This window comes from Rhinatrema bivittatum, chromosome 8 (assembly GCF_901001135.1).
Source record: "Rhinatrema bivittatum chromosome 8, aRhiBiv1.1, whole genome shotgun sequence".
Lineage (NCBI taxonomy): Eukaryota > Metazoa > Chordata > Amphibia > Gymnophiona > Rhinatrematidae > Rhinatrema > Rhinatrema bivittatum.
Genome location: NC_042622.1, coordinates 169,245,279 through 169,256,629, shown reverse-complemented (window position 1 = coordinate 169,256,629; position 11,351 = coordinate 169,245,279). Strand labels below are relative to the sequence as shown.

The following is an 11,351-nucleotide window of genomic DNA, read 5'->3' as shown; positions in this document are numbered from 1 at the left end:
GTTGTGGGCTGAGGGCCGGAGGAGAATCCCCTCCGTCCGACGCTGCATCCTCGATGCTCGGCATGCGAGCCGATGGCACTCTCCGCGTTTCGTGCGGCCGCGAAAGGGGGACCCACAGGCAGTGCTGGGCCTCCGAGAGGGTCCCTTGCCCCAGGGAAGACAACGGGAGCAGAGACCCTCTTGAGAGAGCCGCGCCCCCGACTCCCCGCAGGCCAACGCACGCGGCATAGCAGCCCGAAGCTGCTAGAGCAGGAAAAAAGCCTGCAAAAACAGCAGAGCTGAGGTAAAATAAAAACGCGCCGGGTGACCAGGCCACCCCCTCCGGAGTCCTGGGACCCTAGCGTGGCAGGCTGGGGCCAACGAAGCGATCAAACAGCCTGTCACCAACTCGACTTACTGTATGCTTTTTTTTTTTTTTTTTTATAAAAGTAAAATCTGATCCCCGCTTCTTTCCTGTGATAGTTGAGCCCCCTTCAGAGGTGAAACACCCCTGGAATATACATACAGGGGGGAGAGTGACCGGCCCACCGGTGAATACTCCCCCTGGTCCCAAGGGATCACTATCTCTGCGAAATAGGCCTTAGGGCACTGCCCTGCCAAGAATCAGAACTTCGCCCAGCGCATGAGAAAAGAAAGGACAGAAACCAAACCTATCCACTGATCTAACTACCTTAAACCAAAAGAAATTGATCTAGTCAAAGGTCAGCAAAAAGTCAAACCTGAATAACCAAATTCAAATTTAGAAAAGATCAGGACCGCAGGTTATGTCTCTCAATCTGCTGGAGTCAGAGATATACTGGGGGATCGCAGGTGGCACACCAGTATATCTAGGGGTGCTTTTCAGCTTTTCTATGACTCCATCTGATGGACGGGAGGCATAACCCCAGCAGTTTGGACTGATCCTGGTACGTACAGGGAATTTCAGCTTTTTCCCATAAACACAGAATGGGAGAAAAGCCTTAATAAATAAGGCTCTGGAATCCATGGTTGTATAGGCAGCCCTGCCTTTAAAAATGTCATTTCATAGTTGTGGGGTAACACCAAATGCAATTTGTGGAGTTGTACATAGATTTATTTTAAAATGAAAAATACCTCATTTTATGTTTTGGTATTTTTCTTTCCCTGTTCACACCTTCTTGATGTTGGCTGACACCTATACTGCCACAAGAGGGCGTGTGGACCTTACCATGATTCTATGGAGGCTGCTGGGGTATGTGTCAGTCTGTCATGTGCAGCATCTAATGTCTGTATCCCATATCATCAGTTGGGCTGTGAACTTAGCTGTCACATTTACAGATGTGTCCTAACACTATCCTGCCAAAAATGTATTTCTTAATTTGCACCAAGATCTGAAGTTCTCAATCCTTCAGCTCAGTCCTCTGTTCTGGAAGAGTAAATAATGGCAGATGAAGACCAAAATGGCCCATCCACTCTGCCTGCCGCTCCATGCAAGTTACTATATTGTCTTTGTCTTAAGATTTACTGCTACATGCAGGTTACCTCAGTACTTCCATCCTCAGTTTTTGTCTTCACTGCCTCCTCCAGAAGGGCATTCTATGCATCTACCAACATTTTAGTGAAAAAATATTTCCTGACTATGTTTCAGTCTAGCCCCCTGGAGCTTCATATCATTACCCCTAGTGCTTACTTACGACTCCGATACACGTCTAGCTGAGGTAATTGATACCAAAACATTTTTTTTTAATTCACACTTTATTAAATTTTCAATTAAAGTAATCATACATCTTACTTTAGTAAAGAAGGAATATATTACATAAAGAAAACCAATATTCTCCACATCCATAAGAAAACATCTAAATACATCATTTTCTAAGAGGACAAAACTAGGTAATTAGAGACCAGTATATTTAAGGGAGAATAAAAGAAAAATCCTCTACAAGACAAACTGGCTTAACGGTTATCGGTGGCCCTTTTATTTGACTGTCTCGGGATCTGTGAACCACGGATCACCTCCCTGGCAGTCAAAAAGGACTTTAGCTGTTCTAATGCTACAAATAGAAAGCTTTCACCTTTGCCTCGTACTAGGCATCTACATGGATATTTAAGTACATATGTATAACCTAAATTAAGTACTTGTGCTCTCAGATTTAAAAACTCCCTTCTCCTCACTTGCATTGCCCTAGCAAAATCAGGGAAAACCTTAACTTTTTGACCATACCACATAATAGGAAAGTTTTGAAAATATTTCCTCATAATATCGCTGATGTCTTTCTCAGAAACAAACGATACTAATAGTATCCCTCTGCTCAATATCTCTGTCTCAGAATTTTCAAGAAATTGTGTCAAATTCTCAGGGATTTCAAATTGATTAGCTCCATTATTCCTTCCCCGTCTGGACAAGAAATAAGCCTTGCTAATCACCGGTAATTTTTGCTCTTCAAACTTTAAATATTCTAGGAAAAATATTTTTTTAAGTAACAAATATGTCCTCTCTTAGGACACTAGGAAAATTCAGGAACCTTAAGTTAAAGTGTCTGATATAATTCTCTAGGTATTCAAGTCTGCTTGACTGAATTCCATAGTCCTTAATTAACTTTGAATTCACAGCTTGCACTTGTTGCACATTCTGTTCTGTCGAATCCACTCTAATATTAAGGTCCTTGATCTTAGTTCCGAAGTTGAGGTTAATGGAATGCATTTCATTTTCTAGCTTTACATATTTGTGTTCACTGTCCTTGACTAGCCCTGCTAGGCTAGCAACCAGATCCCATAACTTATCCAGGGTCACAATAGCTGGTTTAGGGGGCAGTTTAAATGACTCACCCCTTCTTCAGCCCTCAGAGTCTCTGGAAACTTGTACCGCCGCTTGTACTGCCTCTATTCTCCTCCAAGAAATCAACCGGCAATACTGAGGGCTCAGCTTCTCCTGGTATTTTCCCCGGGGCTGTCGCCAACACACTAGAGGAGAGCAGTGGCTGCAACGCTGCTCCTTCGATGCGGCTTCCCCATCCCGTCTATAGTATGATGTCATCTTTAGGCGCCAGCTCTGATTAACTCTCCGGCGGGACAGGACACGGCAGGGGGCCGACAGACCAGGGGACTTAGCGCGGTTTCCCCATATGGCAATGAAGCTCCCTCTCTAATTGCCAAAGCAGGGACTAAGCCTCCCGTTTCCACCGATGCTGCTGCAAATGAGGTGATACGCTGCTGTCTAGAAGGTAAGAGGGGCTCCGGGGGAAAAAGCCCTCACCTTGCCTTTACGTTTCGGAGGCATAACACAAAGAAAGAAAAACCACAAATTCTGAGCGCCGTCACTCACAGCCGCTCCACCAAAACACTTTTTAAAGTCAAATCTTTTAAAGTCGTTCTAGCTAAAGGCTCAAAGGGTTCCTCAAACATTGCCTGCAAAACCAAATTCAAAATTTGTTGAAGAAATGTCACTAACTGGTGGGTGAACATGCTTTACCCCATTTAAATAATGAGCAATATTCTTATTTTGAAGCAATAGTTAAAACTTTGCCTCTACCTTTGAAACTGGATATTGCTGCAACCTAAACCTTCAATGAACTGAATGCCAAACTGTTCTCCAAACCTTTTTGTAAAAATGCAAGGATATTTTTAATTTGTTACTGCCAAGGAGAAATATTACTTTGTTCATAGTAAATTTCAAATAGCTGTCATCTTCATATATATATACACACATACAGTAAATATGCTGATTTCTTCCTTGACCATAAAATTGAAGGTGAATAACCCTGAGTAGCTGTGATCTTTCAAAAGCCATGCCATGAGTGAGAAGGGAATGGGGTTGTCCATTACACTTGGCCTTGATTGCTTCACTCCTGAACTCCTAAAACATCTTTTCTTTCCTGTTCTTGCTTGATGCCATCAGATCCATCTGATGCCCTCCCCATCGATGTACTATCAGCTAATAAGCTTAACTCCCATTCTCCCAGATGTATTATATTTCTGCTCAAGAAATATACTTGAATATTGTCCTAACCCACAATGTGAATCGCTATAATTGCTTCAGATTGCTCTCTGCCCAAACAGGAAAGCTGCCTTCTTGGCTGTTCCCTGACTTTGAATTCCTCCTTATTTATTCACCTATGCTACTGCTGTACCATTGTCCCACAGAACTCTAATTCTTCTCCCCTTGATTAAAGGTTGACAATGGAACAGGGCCAGCCTTATTGCTCGTTTCCAAATGATTTATGTTCCATGAACTCTCCTACTTTAACCAACAGCCCTGCATGTAATGGCCTTAACAATGGACACCCCATCCTTTTAGACTGGCATCTGTTATTACTATCCTCGCTGGAAACTCAAAGGATGCTTCCCTCTGCAGATTTAAAGTGTTTATCTACCAATGTAGACTTTCTCTTTCTGACTCTGAAAGGGGTAAACAAATTTGTGACTTCCATCTTGTTAATAGATCTGATTGTAACAGCCTCATATGAACTCTTGCCGAAGGAACCAAGTCCAGAGTGGAAGCCATAAATGCAAGAAACTGAAGATAATCGCATGCTTTGAGGGCTTTTTGTCTTGTAAGTTTTTGTTACCTATTACTGAATTTTGAGAATCCTTTTTGCAGTCAATGAGACCTGACCTGTGAGAGTATTGAATGTGCCCCCAAGTATTCTAATTTGTGGGTTGTTAGTAAATTGCTTTGCTCAAAGTTGATTATCCAGTCTACTTCCTGAAATACAGCTACTACGCAATTCGTCACTCGTATACTTTCTGCATATGTTTTGCTCCTGATCAGGCAATCATCTAGATAAGGATGCACCATTATTTCTTCTCATTTTGAAAAAAGCTGCTGCCATAACATTACCTTGGTAAATGTTCTTGACACATTGCTAACACAAAAGGTAAGGCCTTGAATTGATACTTCCCAAGATGCAAAAATGGAGATATTGTTGGTTGCTTTCCATTATAGGAATATGAACGTAGGCCTCCAAACCTAGAGATGGTAGGTATTCCCCTTTTTTCACCAATGATATTACTGACTGAAGAGTTTTCATATAAAAGGGAGATACACGCAAACTCCTGTGTACCAATTTTAATTCTAAGTTCCTGAACATACGCAGATCAGTCCAGACAAGTAGGTTTTGCCTCCCTACCAGCAGATGGAGTCAGAGAAACAAAACATTGAAGCACTGCTACATAACAGAGTGCTACCTGCAGTCCCCTCAGTATTTCTCTGACTCCAGCAGATGGTAGAGGTGCAAACCTGCAGTCTGGAATTTGGTGCCAGGGGATGAAATTATTGAAGTTAGTGCAGCTGGGTTTAAAAAAGGATTGGATAAGTTCTTGGAGGAGAAGTCCATTACCTGCTATTAATTAAGTTGACTTAGAAAATAGCCACTGCTATTACTAGCAACAGTAACATGGGATAGACTTAGTTTTTGGGTACTTGCCAGGTTCTTATGGCCTGGATTGGCCACTGCTGGGAGACAGGATGCTGGGCTTGATGGACCCTTGGTCTGACTGTAAGAATCTAAAAACATGGCTTTTTCAAAAAGTATTTATAACATGACAAGAAGAATTAACACTTAATTCTAACTTATTTATCTCTCTTTTTATTTCTCCTGTTTTATTTTCTGTTTTACTTTCTATTACAATGTAACCTCTTTAATTTTTGTTATATGTAAACCGATGTGATGACTTTAGTTGAATGTCGGTATATAATAAATAAATAAATAAATAAATGAGTATCAAAACGGGCGCCCAAGTACTCCAGTACCTGAGAAGGAACCAAGTGACTCTTTGGCTGATTGATGATCCAACCCAGCGACTCCAGTAGAAAACACACCTGGTGTACTGACTGCCTTGATGAGCCAATCGTCCAGATAGGGATGCACCAGAATCCAGTCCTTCAGGGATGCTGCGACGACCACCATCACTTTCGTGAAGGTACGAGGAGCTGGGGCAAGGCCGAAGGGAAGGGCCCGAAACTGAAAATGCTGTCCCAGCACCTTGAAACAAAGAAACCTCTGGTGGTCCTGTCGAATGGTGATATGCAGCAAGGCCTTGGTGAGATCCAGAGAAACCAAAAACTCTCCTTTTCGGACCGCTGCTAGCACGCTGCACAACGTCTCCATCCGAAAACGTGGTACTTTCAAACTCCAGTTGACCTTCTGGAGGTCTAGGATGGGTTGAAAGGTGCCCTCCTTCTCTGGAACCACGAAATAAATGGAGTGGATTCCTTGCTGTAGTCCGCACAAGGTCATATAAGGGAATACCTTTTTACGTGACCCCAGCGACGTCATCAACTGGGGCCCGGACTGCCTGATAAATTCGGAGGGACTGCGGTGCGCAGTCGCCGGCGCGCTGCCAAAGCCGCGCGCCAAAGGGGTGCGCCCCTTCTGAATAATTTCTGTCGGTTTCCTTAAATACCCTTTATGGGTAGGAAAAGGAAATCCAAACCGTTTACTTCCTCACCGGGGACCTCTACGGTAAGAGGACCCACTGACCTACACGTGGATCGCAGGGTAAGCTTTTTTCCTAGGAATATTCCTGAAATATCATTTTCCTCTGGTTCCCCCGAGAGTCCTGGCCAAGTGCAGACACCCCAACTACAGATGGAATCGTTAGAAGTAGTTCCTCAGGACACTAACTTTAATGCTGAAGGAACTTTGCCTGGCAATAATGTTACTGGTGGAGAACAGATTGAACTTGGGGCTCAGATGACATCTGAATCCCCTCAAGAGACTAATTTAAGTTTAGAAAGTATTGATCCTCAAAAGGTAACCTTAGGAGATGTCTGGAAAGTATTACTGAATATGCAGAAATTTCTTATGCATTCTATTTCTAAGTTTAATAATGTAACTGTAGAAATTAGAAAAGCTGTGGATAATCATGAAGTTCGGCTGAATCAGGTAGAAGAAACTATTAAGACAATGAATGTGCAGATTCCTGCTATGCAGGCATCAAATACCACATTTATTAAAGATAGCTTAATAATACATCGACAACTGGAAAATATAGAGAATGAGAATAGAAAGAAAAACTTTAGACTATTACATTTTCCAGTATCTAGATTGCTGTCAGCCACAGAATTATTTAAGAAATATCTATTGGAAATATTATCTATTACCTCAATAGAGGAAAAGAATATTTCTAAAATATATTATGCCCCTAAAACAAAGATCAGAGCTTTAAATGATAAAGAAGAGATGGATGAGATACAAAGAGAGTCTCCTAACTTGACATCCTTTTTAGAAGCTTCAATCGATGACATACCGGAAAGAGCGACCCTTTTGGTATCCTTTTGTAGTGAAAAGGATAAAAACTTGACACTACAGAAATACTTTAAAAATAAAGATTTTGTATTCTGTGGTCAAAGGATTCAAATCTTTCCGGATGTCTCAAGAATGACTCAATTTAGAAGGAAACAATTTCTAACGTTAAAATCAAGGGTATTGACCATGTTCCCCATACTGTCTATCCACTTTTCATCGGGCACAGTGACTCTTATGCACCTTGTACTGTTTGTTTTACCTATTGATTGGTCGGGGGGTGGGTTATGGGAGGGAGGGGTTATATGCTGTTGCTGGAAAATTTGGAGCCAGTTGCTGTTCTTTTTGACTTGTTGTTCGTTGAGAATTGCATCTCGCTATTCTGTTTTTTTACAAGTCACATACGTTATATTCTGTACTGATCTTACTCTTTTGATTGCTGGTTCCTAATAAAAAACCATTTAAATACAAAAAAAAAAATCAAGGGTATTGGCTATAGGAGCAAGTTTCTTGCTTAGATTCCCTTGTAAATGTTCTGTGATATATCAAAAGAACAAATTTACTTTTCAAGACCCTGCACACCTAGAGACTTTTTTATTAGAGAAAGAAGTTAGCTGAGGTAATTTTCTGCACAAGAAATGAATGTTGCTCTCAATTGTTTTGTTAGTTGCAAAATTAGGATGATTTTTCTTATGTGATCCTCCCAGTTATGAGGACTATATTTTTTTGGGTGTACTAGAAATGTGATAACTTTGTTCTTGTGTAGTTTACTTGTACACTGAAAAAATTTTCTTTATTTGTGCAAATGTTTAAATTTGTGTAAAATTAATAAAATATAAATTGAAAAAAAAACCAAAGACAACGATCGCTAGATGGCTCAAAGAAGCTATTGTGACAGCGGGTCAACCACCCTCTTTGAGTGTCAAAGCACATTCCCTTTGATCTCAGGCAGCGTCCTGGGCGGAAAGCCAGTCTATCTCCTCCCAGGAGATCTGCCGGGCGGCCACCTGGAAATCATTGCATACATTTGCAAGGCACTATCGATTGCATCTCCAGTCGCCGACTTCCGGTTACTTTGGCGACAGGGTCATTCGAGCAGGGCTTTCAGGGGCCCACCCTATGAAGGAAAGCTTTGGTACATCCCACCATCTGGACTGATCCTGGTAAGAACAGGGAAAAGAAAATTATTCCTTACCTGCTAATTTTCATTCCTGTAGTACCATGGATCAGTCCAGACGCCATCCCTAACAATTTTGGGGATTGGGGTTTTCCTGCTCGATCTTCCCTTCTGACTTCGCTACTCTGTTTATCCTCTTCAGGTGTTCATGTTTATCCATTCACCTCTACATTTCCGAGGCTATTCCACGATTCCTTTTGCAAGTTCACTTTGTAGCACCAGTTGTCTTTGTTTATATATATTTTTTTCATACTAAGGTGTGGTTTGTTAGCTTAATCCATCCTTCTCTGTCAATGGCTCTGATATTCTCTATACTGAGGACTCACAGAGGGTGCATTGGTATAAGGCAGCACCCTCCGAAGCCTTGTCTGACTGCATCTGCTGGACGAGGGACATAACCCACCATCTGGACTGATCCATGGTACTACAGGAACAAAAATTTGCAGGTAAGGAATAATTTTGTCTCACATACAAATATGCTACAGCCATTACCTTGAAAAGCTATGTTTCTCTCCTGAGCTGAAGGTGTTTAAACATAAGTCATTTGAAGTAAAACTAAAACCAATGCAATTAGTACTAGTGTAAATAACAGAAGTTGTTGCTTTTGTTTTGCCATTTGTACAAAACTAAACTGGTTCCATCATACAAGCAAAGGCCTGAACCCTGGGCTCTTTGTGGCAAGAGATGCTCTGCTGCTAAAAGAAGAATGCAGCAGTAATAGAGCAGAGGAGGTGCTTTAGTCCTTGCTGGGCTACATTTCTTTATGGTTGCCATTTTGAAACCAGTGGGGGGGCCACCAAGGCTGGGGTGAAAGGTACTGTAACTCATCCAGCACTTGGCTAAACAGCAGTGCTGTATCTGTCCAGAAACACTACAGCAAGACTAATTTGCACAGTCATTTAACTACTAGCTGGTACCAGTTAATTCAACACGGTTTGTCAGCATGGAGGTGCTCAGCAAATTCTTTGCCATGCCTCATGTAGACACCAGCATGCTCTGCCTATGTATGTAAACATATCTGCTGAATATTAATTCTGTGTATGTAAATATATCGGCTGAATATTAATTCTGGCTATTCTAAAAATAAGGCTATTTTGTGGCCCTGGAGGACCAGCATCATACAATTATTATAAGACAAATTCGTGGAGAAGTCAGTAAACTGTTAGTAACCAACAGACTAAAGAACTAGCCACTGCTTATTACTGCATGATAGCAGCATGGGTTCTAGTTATTATTTGGGAATTAGCAGGTACTTGTAGCCTGGATTGGCCACTATTGGAAACAGGATATTGGGCTTGATGGACTCTGTTTGACCCCATATGGCAATTTCTTATGATCTCCTGGGCTATTCCTTATTACATTTGCTGTGGTGAGCTCTTACAATGGCATTTATTTATATTCCACGTTTCAGGCACGTCAAAGCACATTATATTCAGGTACTGCAGGTTATTTCCCTGTCCCCAGTGGCTCACAATCTAATAAGCCGATGCAATATCCACGCGGGAAAAATGGGTTCTCATGATGGAGCAACCACTTTCCTAATGCACACCCATCCACCTCTCCCGGGCGTGCGATGCAGGCAGCTAATAAGCTGCTGCGTTAAAAAGGAGGCAATAGGGGGAATTGTGCATCCCTAGTGCCACCTCAGCATCGGGTGTCCAGGAGAAATGGTTGTGTGCGGGTTAGGAAAATGGATGCTTGTAAATTGAGCATCCATTTTCCAAACCTGACCGCCAGCAAGACTTTTTTTTTTCACTTTGCTGCTTTCTGTGATATTAAGTTGAAGGAACCACAGATAAGCAGTATAGGAAAACTGGTTCTTACCTGCTAATTTTCGTTCCTGAAGTACCACGGATCAGTCCAGACAAAACTGAGGCACTACTACATAACCGAGAGTGCCACCTGCAGTCCCCCCCAGTATTGAACTGTACCCAAGTCAAGATGACTATGTTAAAATACCCTCACTCCCACTAAGGGTGAATAGAAACTTAAAGTTGGAGACCCTGGAACTAGGCCCCTCTTGATTTAACACAAAACATATATCCAACTATGTACATCACACATTATCCCAGGACAAGCAGGATGATAGTCCTCACATATGGGTGACATCATCAGATGGAGCCCTGGTACGGAAAACTTCTGTCAAAAGTTTCTAGAAACTTTTGGCTGGCACTCTGAGCCTACTGAGCATGCCCAGCATGCCATGATATTATCAGCCACAGGGGTCTCCCTTGAGTCTCTTTTTTCCGCCTTGCTGTAAGCAAAGCAGATTAGGAGCTCTGGGAAATTTTCCCTCACTTTTTTCCTTAGGGAAGAAAACTTTTTCAGTCACATTTTCATCGGGTCTCCCTTCGACATAGTTTCCGTAAGTACATTTTTTGAATAGCTTTTCGGTCACCTCACTAACGGTTCCCGCCGGTCATCTACCGTTATTCGGCCTATTTTTCCATCATGGCCTCCGGGTTCAAAAAATGTCTGCATTCTGTGCCTGGGATCAGGCCACGATGTCCGGGCTTGTACAACCTTTGCCCAGATGACACCGAAGGGCAGGCGTGCCCATTTGGATAAGATGGAGGAATTATTTAAGAAAATCCCATCGTCGACATAGTCTCCGAGAATGACACCTCCCTCGGTGGCAAAACATCGAGGAGAAAAAAGGACCAATGACCGTCCGTCACTGACGCCATCCGTATCCTCGATAGCGTCTTCCTCGGCATCGAAGGAACATCGGGAGAAAAGACGCCATCGACATCGATCCATCGACCCATCGGATGGAAAGACACAGGCGTCTTCGAAGGACATCGAACCGATGCCAAAGAGAGTCCGGGTACTGGAGCCAACTCGATCGACGGTACCCAAGGAATCGAGGCGCTTTCCACCGGGCTTGGTGTTAGAGAATGTGCCACTATGCTTAGTCGTGGAAGTGCCAATAGCGCCAGCAGTACCTTCCCCAGTGACAGTGGACACAGTCC

General features: G+C 42.5%; 1 protein-coding gene across 2 annotated transcripts; it reads left to right on the top strand.

The window, feature by feature from the left end:
* Positions 1–1,908: 1,908 nt before the first annotated feature.
* Positions 1,909–7,989, top strand: LOC115096751. 2 transcript variants are annotated; one of them, XM_029611820.1, is made up of 3 exons: positions 1,909–3,179; positions 4,397–4,508; positions 5,635–7,989. In XM_029611820.1, exon 3 carries the CDS (start codon positions 6,366–6,368, stop codon positions 7,650–7,652), a length of 1,287 nt encoding a protein of 428 aa, XP_029467680.1. In that variant the 5' UTR covers positions 1,909–3,179; positions 4,397–4,508; positions 5,635–6,365; the 3' UTR covers positions 7,653–7,989. The 2 variants fall into 2 exon arrangements, with proteins under 2 accessions (XP_029467680.1, XP_029467681.1); XM_029611821.1 differs by having other exon boundaries at positions 1,909–4,508; positions 5,635–7,382; positions 7,689–7,989.
* The last annotated feature ends 3,362 nt before the right edge of the window (positions 7,990–11,351 follow it).

What these genes read in the sequence shown, in the direction of transcription:
- LOC115096751 (XM_029611820.1), top strand. Translation starts at nt 6,366, where the DNA reads ATGGGTAGGAAAAGGAAATCCAAACCGTTTACTTCCTCACCGGGGACC.